Source organism: Podarcis cretensis (assembly GCF_951804945.1).
Source record: "Podarcis cretensis genome assembly, chromosome: 1".
NCBI lineage: Eukaryota > Metazoa > Chordata > Lepidosauria > Squamata > Lacertidae > Podarcis > Podarcis cretensis.
The window spans coordinates 45,959,081-45,974,754 of NC_137170.1; the positions used below are offsets into that span (position 1 = coordinate 45,959,081).

Here is a 15,674-nt window from a genome sequence, read left to right on the forward strand (position 1 = left end):
TTCCCTCCGTGAAAGTAGCAATCAGTTCGCAGCACCGCGCTGCTCACCCTACTTCACTCCGGAGCCCCAAAATGGGGTTCCCCGCGAGTAGGGGAGGCGCTCCTGGTGCTCTGCCGAACCCCACGTTCCCAGGCTTCTTCCACCTGGGATTTCTAGCGGGCCTTCGCCACGGCGGGAAGACCCAATTTCCACGGAGTCCGTTCCTCCGATTGGAGGAACTCCGCCATTCGCTGATGGCGCTAACCCGGAAGTCCTATGTTTTTAATTACTACAATAAATCCATCAATAAAAAGATGTTTCTTAGTGTTATTCTCTTGCTTGTCCCATTTACTCGTCCCATTTACTGGGTGGCATAGTTTTGTTGTGAGCAAATAGCTGTACATTTCTGAACACAATTCAAAGTGTTAGCGCTGACCTTTAAAGCCCTAAATGGCCGTGGCCCTGTATACCTGAAGGAGCATCTTAACCCGCATTGTTCAGCCCAGACACTGAGGTCCAGCTCTGAGGGCCTTCTGGTGGTTCCCTCACTGCAAGAAGTTACAGGGAACTAGGCAGAGGGTCTTACTGAAAGTGCACCAGTCCTGTGGATCACCCTCCAGTCAGATGTCAAGGAGATAAGTAACTATACAACTTTTAGAAGAAATCTGAAGGCAGCCCTATAAGTTCTTAATGTGTGATGTTTTATTATGCTTTTATATTTGCTGGAAGCCGTCCTGATGGGAAGGGTACAAATAATAATAATAATAAATATTATGATGATGATGATGATGATGATGATGATGTCACTTTCACATGTGTTCACCTGTTAATCCATTCTGCATTAATCTGAAAAAAGTTTTAAAATGCACACCAAAAAATCCTTTTCTTTTCTTTTTACAAAAGAATTTGAGTGGTTAGGAAATTGATGGGGTAATACATTGAAAAATCCGCTCCACTTCCCAGTGGGGAGGAATTGCGGTGGACCACATGGCCACCCACTCCCCTCCGGGGGCAGGGGCAGAGTCCTGCGTCACCCGGAGGTCCCTGCCATGCCATAGTTCCAGCCAGCCAATCCGCTGTCTGGAGGGCATGGCCAGGACCCATTTAAACCAAGGTGTGAGCCAGGGAACTTCCTTCTGGCTCACTTCCTCGATCTTCCGCCCGCTCTCCCTAATTTCAGGTTTTGACATTGGCCTTGCTATGGACCTTGGTTGGTGGCCATTGAGGGGTCTGGTAGGAATTTTTCCACTTGGCAAATTGGCTTGGGCCATTTGGTTTTCGCCTACCTCGTACCAATCGTCACAACTTTGTAAGGTTTGGTGGTTAGGCATTGGTCTTATGATGGGGGAGGGGAGGTGTGGCCATCACCTGCCCCTCCAAGCTTAAGGGTATTCCCTTAAAGGAATCCGGGGGGGTGGTGATCTTGTCCGAAGTCCGGGGCAGGGCTAGGGCCTTGCCACAACCCTGTCGGGAACCCAGGAGGACCTCGAGTTGCTTTACATCGACGGGACTCCCCCTACCAGTGGTTGACCCCTACAGGACTCCCTGCGTGACGGGCAGGAGTCAGATATAGTCAGGTGAATTCCAATGCCTAAGCCAATACCACTCACATTCTGTAACCGATAAAGTTGTGGCCTAAATTTGCCCAATAACCATTAACTTAATATCCGTGTCCTTGTGTCTTATTCATCAACGCAGAGGTGGCCTCGGGGTCTTGACACGCAAATGTGAAATGAAAGAATGATTAAAGGGATGGCATATAAACACCCTGCAAGCAAATCAGGATGCTCATTGCTCATATAACTTATCCTGCAAACAAATCAGAGCAAATACCCAATAAAGGTAAGGCGTAGTCTAACCCCTATGGAAGCTTTGTGCAATAAATCAGGATGAATGCTCAATAAACAGGCTATATGGAGGAGCCATTAGCCACAAAATATATATTTCAGTTTGTGGGATGAGGTACATTTGCAGTGGAAATACTACCATACATGTGTTTCATACCCTTGGAAATCACAGAAAGCTTTACTCATTGCTGGGAACCACAGAATGACACAGTACCATTGTGCCCATGTCCTGCTTGCAGATTTCTCACAGGCATCTGGTTGGTCGCTGAGAACAGGATGCTGGACTAGATGGTCCATTGGCCTAAAACAGTCATACCTTAGGTCCCAAACGCCTTGCAAGTCTAACGTTTCGGCTCCCAAACACCGAACATTCGGTTTGCAAACGTTCTTTGAAATCCAAACGATCGGTGTGGCTTACACAGCTTCTGATTAACTGCAGAAGTTTCCTGCAGCCAATCGGAAACCGCGCCTTGGTTTCTGAACATTTTAGAAGATGAACAGACTTCCAGAACAGATTCCATTCGACTTCCGAGGTACCACTGTATTCTGCAGTATATAGGAACTGGGACTTTGGTGTGGTGGCACCTGCTGTTTGGAATTCTCCCCTGTTTAATATTAGGAGCCACAACTATAAGCCTTTTGGTGCTTCTTAAAGTCATCCCTCTTCCAACAAACTTTTTTAGTAGCAATCTGAGTCAGCCTCTGTATTTTAACTATTTTAAACTCTTTTTGTATATAGACTTTTTAAATGGTTGTAGTATGTTTTTACATGTGGAATTGTTTTACATTGTTTTATGCAAGGAACTGTTTTTTAAATTGTTGTGGTTTTTTTTACACTTTTCTCGTTTCATGGTTGTAAATATTTTGTAGTTGGGTATATTTTTTGCTGTAACCCACACTGGGACCTTGCAGTGAATAGCTGTTCTCATAAAATAAATACTTAAGCATTTTTTTAGTGAAGTTGAGTGTCTCTTGAAATGACAGACAGATTATAAATGAAAAAGTACACAATATATTAATTATATGTGTGTGTGGCTCCAAAGCTATAAAAAAAGCCAGGCACTTTTTGCTACACCCTTCATAATTAAAGAGTTCAAACCAGGCCATGCATCCAAGCAGGAAAAGCAAAACTCATGAACAGAAAAAATAATGAAGTGACTAGGTGGCAAAATTTTATTGTTGTTTGTTCATGCTTTTGATTTTAGCATTTCTTCACATGAAAGCAGTTACCTAACCATAAACTTTTCAGCTGACTATATACATCTACCATCATACAGGAAACCAGTTCTTAAAACAAAATACATGTGAGTAAGAGATAAATGTAGCCTATTAACACACACACACAAAAGATTAAATACGGTAGCTGTAACTTTGTGCCTGCAACAATTAATTAGTATTAGGTAAGAGAACAGATCTGATAGTGCAATCCTGCATGTTTCCTCAGAGTCAGCAAGAAGCTCCACTGAATTCAATGGGACTTACTCCCAGATAAGAGCATATAGGTTGCAGCCTGCGAGATAAACAACCCTCTAGGGTGTAACTCAATTGTTCAACCATGATTTCAATCTGGCATTTATATAAGTGTGTTTTGGGCTGTATTTCACAGTTATTAAGAATAACACTTTAGTCTTAACAGTATCTAGATGAAAGATTAACCACCCTTTTCAAATGAGTTAGAGAAAATACTGTGAGAAAACTACCTTTAAAAAGAATAGTAAAGAATCAATATTTATGCCTGCAGGGAAACATTTGAATAATAAGGGATCTGAAAATATGGAAGGAATTGCAATGGTCTGCATGCCATGATCCAAACTTTTGTGGGCTCAAGTGCACAGATGGAACTCCACCTCCCATCCTGCCAATTACATACTAGAACCATTGCAATAATAGTAAACCTTGGCTAGGTGAGGTCTCCCATGTTGAAAAAAACCAAGAAAGTCAGTTTTGAATTATCTGAGTTCCTTCTGGTCCATGGGGTCACGAAGAGTCGGACACGACTAAACGACTAAACAACAACAACAACCATTTTGATCAGCTATTAGATCTCTTCCCCACTTACAAGTTTTCTTCTTAAGCTGGCAAGGAAGTTGGGATGGGCAAATCTCTCAATTTCAGTTTCTCATTGTTTCAGTCTTAAGTTCATTTATCCACCTTCCACATCAGTTTGCATTTTTTTAAAAGCACTCATGAAAATTCGACAGCATTTTAGTGCAAATTTCTTCTAAGACACAATTTTGTACATTTTTGCCTAACATACACTTTTTGCAAAGCACTTTCCCCATATGTAATACACTTTTGTACATATTGCTTCACTATTATATGCACTTAATGCATAATTTATCCTAGCATATGAATTTTTGTACACATTACCTGACTGCAGAACTGCATTGCAAAATTCAGAGAAGTGCGAATTTTGAAGCCTTGCTGTGTTTTGGTTTGCATATACTTTTGGAAAGTGCAAACTGTCACCTTTCAATGGTAACTGAACTGAATTTCTCCCCCCATCCCTACAAGAAAGGTGCATTCATGAGGCAGCCTGAGATGACCAGGCCTGTTTTTTCTGGTCTACTACTTTGTGCAAAACATGAAGGATTGTGCTTGCATTATTCTGGACATTGTAGTTAGTTAGATTCAGCAGCTTGTTGAAATCCTCGTCTTGCAGCGAAACCTGTCTTGTGGAATATGGAGAAAAGGCACTAGAGATATCAACATTGCCCAGTGACATTTCAGCAGTGCTACGTTCCACACCTACAGAAGAAAAAAAGAAAAGGGAGTCAAGTCCTTAGACAGATCATCTCCAAAGCTTAGCCAGTGGAATCAGAAGGCATGCCAGGAAGGGCAGCAACCCTGTCTCTATCTAAATTTCATTTTTTTTTTTGGGGGGGGGGTCCTTACTGACCCAGTGGGAGTGTGGTTCAAAGACTAGACTGTTGGCTTGGATGTGGGGCACTCAGGCTCAGATTTTTAGATGTGAAGCTATGTGGGTGGACTTAGGCCAACTCATTCTGAGCCATTCTCAACTCAAATCCAACTCAAATCCAAGCCATTCTGAGCTTCAAGAGGAAGGGAAAATTACAAAAGTGTCAAATCAGTAAATTAATGAATGTTTCAAAAGGAAGCATTCAGAAGATTACTGTGTAATCCTGAGTCAGGAGCATAAGCAATTTGCACTTTAGATTCCATAGAACAGGGGTAGGCAAACTAAGGCCCGGGGGCCGGATCCAGCCCAATTGCCTTCTCAATCCGGCCTGCAGACAGTCCAGGAATCAGCATGTCTTCATATGAGTAGAATGTGTCCTTTTATTTAAAATGCATCTCTGGTTTATTTGTGGGGCCTGCCTGGTGTTTTTACATGAGTAGAATGTGTGCTTTTATTTAAAATGCACCTCTGGGTTATTTGTGGGGCATCAGAATTCGTTCATATTTTTTTTCAAAATATAGTCCGGCCCACCACATAGTCTGAGGGACGGTGGACCGGCCCACGGCAGAAAAAGGTTGCTGACCCCTGCCATAGAACAATTCCAAACAGGAAAATAGTTCTTCTGTATGATCAGAAAATGTTCAAATAGTTTGTTATGTTTAATTGTGTGATTGATTTTATTGATGAAATACAGCTAAGGCAGAAAGGTGGAATACAGCAATAATATAGCAATTTTCATATAATTTTAATAAAATGTGGGGATGTGGAAAGCTTTTTTGGGTTGTAAATTGCTTTGAGTTATCTTGAGCAAGAGAACGGGACTAACATATTTATTATTATTATTATTAGTTCTGATTGGAAAACAAATGTCCAAAATTTACACTTCTGGTGTATAATATTCCTCCCCAATCCCAGATTATGATTTCAGTACTCATGGAGTTGCCCTACAAAAATAAATATTCCAAGCCTACCTAACTTCACCTCACTATAAAAATATGGTCTAAGATCTTAATTGAGAAAAATCCACCCTAATCATTGTGCAACGATTTAAATGAAGTATCAGATTGTAAGATAAAGCATGCTAGCTAGGAAATCATTGCACTGTATCAGACTTGCTTTTGAATATGATTAAGATTGAGCTGTAAGTTCACAAACCAAAACACATTTCAACTTCATTAAAACCAGTAAGACTTTCTCAAAGAAAATGTGAGATTGTGTAAAATCTGTTTTGGATGAAGTACTTGATATAAATGTTATTTCTGTTATATATTGGCTGCCATTAACTCACCGGGTGCAAGATATCTTTGGAAGGTGTCATTCACTAGTGGGAAATAAATCACTGTGGGAGCATCTGGGTTGTGTGCATCTTCAAACACGTAGCATTCCTTTAGATTTTTCTTTTCTTCATCATTCAGCAAAGTGTTGGGAAATGGGATTCCTTGCTCTGTGAAGTATGTAGAGGCCCGCTCCAAAGGCTATGGTTGCAAAATGAAGCAATTTTAGCAGGGGCCAAAGAAGAAACCAACCATGGAGTCCTTGATGAGCAGTAATTTCATTTGAAAACATAATGGGATCATAATGGGATGCAAAACAAGATACAGAAAACTGTCCATGCTGTCAAAACAGGCATTTAATTTGTCATGAGAGGGAACCACTAGAGCCGAAAGGAAACTTTGAAATTGACTTTGAAATTCAGCAGCATTATTATTATTTTAAATAACTTTTTTCTAAATCTTAAACAGACTTAAGAAAAACACAATTTAACCTAAAGGTGTGTTTATTAACTTTAAAGCACTTAAATTCAATACCAATTTGCCTCTCCTATATTTTATACCTTTTTAATTAAAAAAAAAATCAAACCAACAGCATCAATAAGAATCATGAAAAATGTGAACAGTAAACATTTAAATTTTTGCAACCAAATTTAGGCTAGGAGCATATGATTTTTTTCTGAAATAAATTGCACTTTTCTTGACTACAGAAATAGCTGACTCCAACCTTGGAAAGTTGAGATCTTTTTGATAATGAATTAAAAGACCATTTTAATCCTAATGTTGTGGCAGACCTCCTTTGGCTTTGAACTATGATATTAACTGGATTGTTTAGAACTTTAATAACAATAATAATAATAGTTATTAATTTCTGGATTTTGTTTTCAATACATACATTTGGATTATCTTTCAAAAAGATTTAATAATAGTAAAAATTAATATACCCATCTAACCTTAGCTTGTGATCCTCCAGTGTAATTGAAGTGCAGAATGACATCAACTTTCCTCTCTGGTCTCAGAAGTGGAGGGCAACTGGTGTCAAAGAAAAATGCTGTATCCACCAGTTCCAGGTGATCTGCTGAATCTCTCAACTGATTAGGGGATTCATCAAACACAGTATCTACAAAACAAGGCATTGACTTTAAAATGAAAAGAACCAACAAAATCCAGAAGTAATCGCCTTTCTGCTCCCCTTCAGAAAAACAATTTTATCACAAAACTAGCACCAATAAGTCAACAGATGTGGCAAAGAAGAACAAATCGCATTTGCTGGTCTTCCTCCACATAATAATTTTATTATTTGTACCCCACTCAACTGACTGGGTTGCCCCAGCCACTCTGGGTGGCTCTGAACAGATGTAAGAACACAATCAAACACCAAACATTAAAAACTTCCCTATAGAGGCCATAGCTATCAATGTTTCCCTTTTTTAAAGGGAAACTCCCTTATTCCGAATAGGATTCCTCGCAAGAAAAGGGAAAAGTTGACAGCTATGATACAGGGCTGCCTTCAGATGTCTTTGACCTCTATATCTTCTTCTACACTGAGCCTGTGGTATACAAGTATTACATACACATACAGTCTGCATCCTGTATTTATGTACATATACATTTTGTACAGGTTGGAAGTGAGTGGTTGATTAGGCCCAGGAACAGTGTGCCCACAACCAGGGAGCAAGGTTGGGAAGCTGCAATAATCACAAGACAAGCATCCTGTGATTTAAACGGGCCACATCCTTATTGACCCCAGATGTTAGTAGGTTTTGGCTTAGGCAATGGATGTGTATTCCAAATCATCCAACCTGTCTGCTGATTGTTTGGCACAGTTAATCCTGGGTCAAGAATGGCATACATCAAATCGGGGTGATCTCTCCACGGAAGGGGGGTGCTGTGGCTCATCAGCCCCATCTGGGCATCTGGATAGAAGCACCTCCCCCTGGACCCCTTTGATGGGATACCCCAATTCTTTGGAGCCAGAGGGTAGACTCACAAACCCTGCCTTCTGCCTTGACTAAGGATCCAACCCAATGCCTTATCCGCCAACAAGTTGTGACAACGGCTATGAGGCAGGCAAAAACCCTAGACATGCCCAATTTCTCTGGAGGAAAATTCCTGTCTAGGCCTCTTTTTAAGCCTAGGGATCATAGCAGATGGAAGACAGGGGTGTGAACAGGACTTCCCTGTTGTATGTCCTCCAAGCCATGTCTCCGGTGGAGGAGGAAGCGACAGTCTCCATTGGCCACTCAGGGACCAGAAGACCACCATGGATCAGCTGCAGCTAAGCTGGACCTCAATCACTGCTCCCCACCTTGCAGTAAGCCATCCTTTTCTCCAGAATCTGCACATGAGTCTTGTATTGTGGCCTTCCAAATACATAAGGGTAAAGGTACCCCTGACCATTAGGTCCAGTCAGGCACACTCCACAGAGTACTGACACAAAAGGACTCTACTCCCTTTGTGCTAGTGCTGAGAGCTAGCTTCAGTTATGTAGAGTGGTGCGGGCAGCAGCTGCTGCCATATGCAATGATGTGCCAGAGGTGAGGAACCATTGCAGAGATGCCGATGAACACAAGGAAAGAGTCTTTTCACCTAGTAGGTGTAAGTGCAGTTTCCACTATCCCCTTACATTCCACCCTGGCCCATTCATTCTCTCTCTCAAAGCACAACAGTTGGAGCAGTGACGCAGTAATAATGACAGTAGTGAATTCTCTTCGATGAGAAAAAATGTAATTGATTTAGCCTATACTATGCAAATTGTTTATTTCCAAATGAAATTTATGCTACGGGTATACCTTTCCACTTAGAAAACTGTAGATCCTGCGCATACTCATTGTGCAGTTGGAACCCTTTTAAAAAATTATGGTACTTTGACACCGCTGGACGGTCTGTCAAAATATCCCGTAGAGTATTGGAAAGGCTGCCTGCTGGAGTGAACATGCGAGTCGGCATCTCGTGAGGTCTCTCCGGTAAGTCAGGTACTTCATCTGAAGAACAACAAAGTTAATTAAGGTAAACAGGTACATGAAAAGGGATGAGGAACAACCTGTTTTAAAAACCAGGTTCTTTATCTAAAGAAAGATAAAATTAATTAAACTAAACAGATACATGGATAGGGATGGTGTACAATATGCTTGTTTTAAAATGATTCAGGGGAGCTAATTAAAAGGTGGGTGAATTTTAGGATCAGACCTTTACTCTTGGGGTAAATATAGATACCATTATCTATAGTCACCTTGGCCTAGTAGATAAGCAATTACTCACACACAGTGGAGAGAGAGAGAGAGAGTATGGCTGTACTTCCTCTGAACCACTAAATGTGCACATGGGAATAAAAATTTTCAATAGGTCTGTTGAAATATTACATCCACACATATACCCAAAATCTAATACCCATAAGACCCAAACTGCATGCTTGATTTCTGGATTTTATTTGGGCCAACATAGCCATGCTAGCTGGGATTGATGGAACACGTAGTCCAAGCCATCTGGAAGGCACCAGGCTGGCAAAGTTTGCACTATATCCATGAATGGCCAGTGACCACAGAGGCGGGAGAGGTGTGCAAGGTGGGTGAAAATGAAAGGCACATTCAGGCTGCCAACCATGTATGGGAGTATGCTCAGACATGAGTATCAACCATTCTGGAAAAAGGTAATATTATGATGAACTGAATCTGGGTGTTGAAGTTGCACCTAAACACACCACTTGTATTGCAAAGTTCAGAATGAGTTATTTCCACGCAGCAAGACACCAGCCCCCAAACCAATCTGTATATGGTTACATCAAAAATCACATGGAGCGTGGACTATAATTTACCAATTTCAGTGATATTATCTTGGGTCCACCTGTTCCAGAAGTCCTCTGAATTGTCAGCTGCATGCCAGGCATCCAACAGATTCTTGGAAAATATGCTACTCCACATTCCTGTGAAAGAAAGAGACAAATGAAGTAGAAGCATTCTCCCCTCAAAACTTTATCCTGAACTGGAAGCTGGTCCAGCAAATTATCTACCTCGACCCTCTTATTATGGGGCAAAACAGTGGCACAATTTAAACTAGTATACAAATGTAGTTGTTGTTCCAGATTTCAAATTACATTTCATTTGAATTTATATATATTCCTGTTGCGACTTGTTTCAGGTTTTTCCTGGCCAGGACCAGCTGGCTTGTTTACTGCCGCATTTGAAACAATTCCTGTAGTCTTCCTAACCCAGCATCTTCCAGATATTTTGAACTACCACCAGCCCCCAAAGCAGCGGTTCTCAACCTGTGGGTCCCCAGATGTTGTTGGACTACAACTCCCATCATCCCTGAGCTCTGGCCCTGCTAGCTAGGGGTGATGGGAGTTGTAGTTCAACAACATCTGGCGACCCAAGGTTGAGAAAGGCTGTCCCAAAGGCTACATTGATGTGATACTTAGCTATGTATATGGATCAGGATAGGACTACACAGAATGAGGAACACTGACATTTTGCAAGAAAGGAAGGAAGGAAGGAAGGAAGGAAGGAAGGAAGGAAGGAAGGTGGTAAACTGCAAGTAGTATCAACATTAGTCTGCTGCACCAGACTAATGGGCCATCAATGGCTACTAGACGTAATGTCTGTATAGAACCTCCATCTTCAGAGGCAATATGCCACTAAATGAAATTTGCTGGTAGCAGGCTTTTTGTTGGTCACTCTTAGAAACAGGATGCTGGATTAGATGAGCGTGTGATATGATCCACCATTGCTCCTTTTATGCTATGGGGTGACTGGAACTGTATTTTGAAGTGTGGCTAGACTATAAATTTGTAAAAGGTCATTATGATACTGGCATATCATAATCACTGGCATATCATATCATATCACTGGCATACTGGCATATGATTCTGTCCCCCTTCCATATAATCCCTAGCATGGAATTCGCCTTTTTTGTCATTTAACCATAATATATAGAATTTAAAGTTTGCTTCCACCCCTGGGAGTCATAATGCAATGAAAACAAAAGACACAGTGAGTGTGGAAATGTAACAGAAACCTGATATGCATCAGCGTTCCACATTTTTTCCCAAGTAGTGCAGGCTGTACCCGCATTACCAAATGCATCATCGCCTGCCTTCTTGTCAAGGTATGTCCTCCCTCCCACCCACCCACCCACCCCAGATATAAAAAGTCACCTTGCATAAAGCAGATCCTTGATTCTGGGAGCTTCTTCATCAGGTGCCCCATGAAAAACTCGCTTCCAAAATCTTCAGCACGAACAAACGCCCCATATTTCAGGAAGCCCGCCTCATATGGTGTGAACTCTACCCACTCTGCAAGGAAGCCAACATTCAACACATTTGCTATACTATGAAAAGAGAATGGGTAGCTTTCTCAGTTGAAAGTAATCACATGAGGGGATTATGCTTATTTTCAAGCTCATAATTAACCCAGCAATTTGTGTTCCTCAAAAAGGATTAGGTATTTAAATAACAACTTCCACAACTCATTTCTGCTTTTTAACACCTACAGGAAATACAAAAGATACACAAAGAAGTGTTTAGAGACACAAGGAAGTGTTTTATTCAGCCCGACACATTCCAAGCCAATGTCTTCCTCATGGGCCATACGCAATATTTAAAAAGTATAAAACAATGGTTGACTGCCTTCTGTTTCCCCAACCTTATGCATGCATCAGCAGCAGCATGTGAAAGGGACAGGGCAGTAAGGGTGCCCTCCTGATTGTGGCTCTGCACATTCCAGGACGAGGAGGCTGTGAGATCAGGGGAACTCCAGGTTGGGGTGGCCCATAACTCCCCTGCCCTCACTGCTGCCTCCCCCTGCCTAGTCCCCAATCCCAGCAAGCAGCAGTGGCAGCATGAAAAGGAAGAGGATGTCACTGCTACATTCTACTGTAGATACACCAAGGAGTGTATATATGGGATCACTGCCTGTCCTACAGTGCACATAGAGGACAGCCGTTGAATTATGCTACATCAAGGGTTCAGTGCTATAGCAGAATGGATTTTATCACAATGTGTGTGTTGACTGGTTTACCAATCCCAGGATGTTTGTATTATCAGCTACCGTTTTACTGTGAATGGTCACTGTCAATAAAGTAATTATCACAGTCAACACTTCTCTGCATTTTTACATCCCACTCCCTAAAATATACACGCCACATGTACTTGCCACTCAGAATAATGCTGTATACATCTGATAAAGTGGACAATGGTCCATGAAAGCTTATGCCATAATAAGTGTCTCAGCGTTCAAGGGTGCCTCAGGACAGATGGACTAACATGGCTACCCTTCCAGAAACGGTGACAATGGAAAGTCCCTTTAAATCTACACAGTTGGTTAAGAAAATATGAAGATCCCTGTTGGATTGGGTCGAAGGACCACCTAATCCAGTATCCTGTTTCAACAGGTGGCCATTCTAGATCTAATAAATGACTTGTAGGGTAAAGTTAAGATGGTGTCACCCATTCTCCTTCATCACAATCTGGAAGGGTGCTGGCACAGTTGTATCATGTAGTGGGAACTTTGGGTCCTCCAGTTGTGACTGAGCGACAGTTTCCATCAATTCTAGAAAACTAGGCCAATGGCCAGGTATGATGCACGCCCAGAGCTATTTTTCTAGAAAAAGAGGTGCCAGAACTCACTATGAACACCTCCCTTGTTCTCTTATAATGGCAATGGTGCCCATCAGAGAGGTGCCGGAACTTAGTTCTGGCGAGTTCCGGCTGAAAAAAGCCCTGGTTCCACCATATCTGGAGGGCCAAAGGTTCCCTATACCTGGTGTAGAGGAAAGGATCAGAATAATGCTGCTGCCCATGTGCTTGAGCTCAACTTGAGTCCAGAAGATGAGTTTTCCCTTTTTGTTGGTTCTGATATGTGCATACCTGACCATGTAATTTGCCATACAAACTTAAAATATGAAAAATGTTGGGAAAAAATTACCTCTAAAATCTCTTGTGGTAACATTGTCCTTAACGTTCAAAGCCAGGTAGATTGGAAGAGGGTTCTGGCCTTTGCTCAATGCTCGTCGTTGATCTGAGAGTTTATGGTGGTTGTTCTGGGTTTGTGTAGGGAAAATAAATACACATTATATATTTGATTAATTGGGGAAAATAGGAACTTGCAAGGCTGACCCCCAAACATTTTGCTGCCTCAGGTGAACAGCAAATGGTATCATCCAGCCCTCAAATCAAGGTGCACAGTACCCAAAGCTGTCTGGGTTGTTTTGAAACCTGAGGTAAAACATTTCACAAGCACCTCTCCCCCTCTCTGGCAGTAAAAATACAATAATAATAAATGAAATAGCTAAGTTTTCTGCCTTTAAGGGGGGATTTCAATCATGATACAGGTTAAAGAAGGAAAGGCTATATGTTTCCTCCCTACACAGGAGCGGCCCAAGCCATTTTGCTGCCTGAGGCAAAGGACAAGATGATGCATTTCCCTTTTTGTGCACAAAATCTGACTAGACAGTTAATTGAATCACTAGTGATGGGCCAGAGTCCTCCACCTCACCCTAGGACAGCAAGCTAGCTAGCTTAGGGGCTGCAGGGCAGACCACACAGCAACATTCCTATCTACTTTCCACCCCTCAAAATTTGCTGCCTGAGGCAGCTGCCTCCCTGTGAATCATGCAAGGGCTGGCCATGTCCCTACAGGTTGCAATCACAACAAAAATCCCTCCTAAGTATTGCATTTTTTAAAAAAGGATCCAACATAAATTCGAAGCACAGCATGAAAAATAGCCATGAAAGAACAGTATAGAACAGCCTGTCCCAACTCGTTGCCCTTCATTTGCTCTGAGCTACTACCCCCATCATCCCTGACTTGCAGACATGCTGACTTGTGTTGGTGGAAGTTGCCGTCCACAGTGTCTGGATGGCAACAGATTGGGGAAGGCTGATACAGAGGGTACCAAAGTTTGCAGCGATTTCATCTGTGTACTTGACACATATGGTTGCTTAGACTGTACTTTCCAAAGGCAACATCCTCCATACCCCATCTTATTCCATCTATATCAGGGGACTATGGTATATTTATTATATTATATTATATTATATTATATTATATTATATTATATTATATTATAATATTAACATTATTTGCATGAGGGCAAAGCAAGAGAAGAGCAGCAGCTGGCTCATCCAAAGGGAAGAATTTTGTTGCTGAAGTCAATGTGGGAATAGACTTTAGCTGTCAGACCAACTGCAAATTGCATGGAGCTAAAATGATTAATAATAAAGTGAACCATCAGAAATATCCTGACTTTGTCCAGCAGCTGAGAGCAAACCCTGGCATTCAGCTGCAATCAGTGGTCATCACCAGAAAACCTGGAAAGCAGCAGAGGCAGGGAGTAGTTTTTCACCCAAGCATTTGGCAGAGCTGTAGCTATGGGGGGTGGGGACTAGCCAGGTGTTTTGCCCTGAGTGAAGCCTCCAGAGGGGCGCCATTGAGGCTCCCAGTCTATGTGTGTGTGCATGCAAATGTGCATAGGGGGTGCCAAACTGGGTCTTTGACCCAGATGAAATAAAGCCTCATTTTGCCCCTGCTTTTGGGAATGGTAAGTGAGATTTAGCAACTGTGTACAGTATTTTGATGACATTATGCATCAATTTGGCAATGTATTGATTCTACTCTCCTCTGCCCTGAGATCTTCAGATGATACAAATAATTCTGAAGGAAGAAACAGATAACATTTCTGAAAACAAACACATATAGAATACCCCATCATTCAGCATGGCTTCGATCATGAGTCCCCAAAGGTCTATGAAGGATGTCTTATATCCTGCTATGGTCCTCTGGCATAGCTCCTTATGGTAGGCTTTTAGGCTTTCCAAGGAAAAGGCACTCATTTTAGATTTGGCTGCTTGAATTCGAGCTTTCTTGATGATCTCCCCAAGATCTTTCTTTGACCAATCAGCATCTTCATACAAATCTGACATCGTCCTGGAAAAGAAAGGAAAGGAGATATGATTTGTTTTTATTCCAGACTGTATAATACAGGTTAAGTAAACAAGTAGTGTTGTGCAGAACCTTTTGCAAAACATTTTTTTTCACCTATTCACTAGTAAAGGGTGGGTGGAATTTCAAAAGAAATGGGCTCTCTCACTCCCACCGCCGCCACTCCTTTCTCACTTTTGTAGGCAGGTGTTATCTTTGGAAGTTAAACATATTGTCTTTGAATGCTTGAACTGAGACAAACTTTGGAAAAACAGTTCAGTCACCCTATCGTCTAAAATATGCTATTTAATATTAGTTTAGCTTAAATGTCCTTTTAAAAGAAAACACAGATCAGCAGCCCATCAACTATCAACAAATCACCACTCTTCCCGCTCAGACATGGGGGTGGGGAGAAAGAGACTATTCTGCCAACTTCTAGCATTTTGGTCTGCAATTCTCACCTGAGAGTAAGTCCCCTTGAACTCAATGGAGCCTAATCCTAAGCAGGCATATGTAGTGTTGTATTAGACTGTTAGGAAATTTGGCTCCGCTCACTGTGTTCTTTGAAACCAATAAACTCGCTCAGCTATTGGGGGGGGGGATTTGTGTATACTCAGAGGAACTGTTCTCATTTCTCCACTCCCAGGTAATAAACTATTAGTCCTGCCTTGTAACCTGACCAAACAACTGACTCACGGAGCAACTGAGGAAAAATTATTCTGCATAGACTCACAATACCAAG

At 41.7% G+C, this 15,674-nt stretch overlaps 1 protein-coding gene across 1 annotated transcript in view; it reads right to left on the minus strand.

Moving 5' to 3' along the window:
• Positions 1-2,976: 2,976 nt before the first annotated feature.
• Positions 2,977-15,674, minus strand: part of LOC307209450 (cytosolic phospholipase A2 epsilon-like) — a 39,550-nt gene continuing 26,852 nt past the window's right edge. Inside the window, exons 13-20 of the mRNA XM_079964523.1 lie at positions 14,716-14,938; positions 12,938-13,052; positions 11,170-11,307; positions 9,832-9,939; positions 8,810-9,001; positions 6,971-7,137; positions 6,035-6,221; positions 2,977-4,574 (exon numbers count right to left, since the gene is read on the minus strand). Of these exons, the coding sequence (XP_079820649.1) occupies positions 4,351-4,574; positions 6,035-6,221; positions 6,971-7,137; positions 8,810-9,001; positions 9,832-9,939; positions 11,170-11,307; positions 12,938-13,052; positions 14,716-14,938 (1,354 nt within the window). The 3' untranslated portion in view covers positions 2,977-4,350. The remainder of the gene's footprint in view (positions 4,575-6,034; positions 6,222-6,970; positions 7,138-8,809; positions 9,002-9,831; positions 9,940-11,169; positions 11,308-12,937; positions 13,053-14,715; positions 14,939-15,674) is intronic.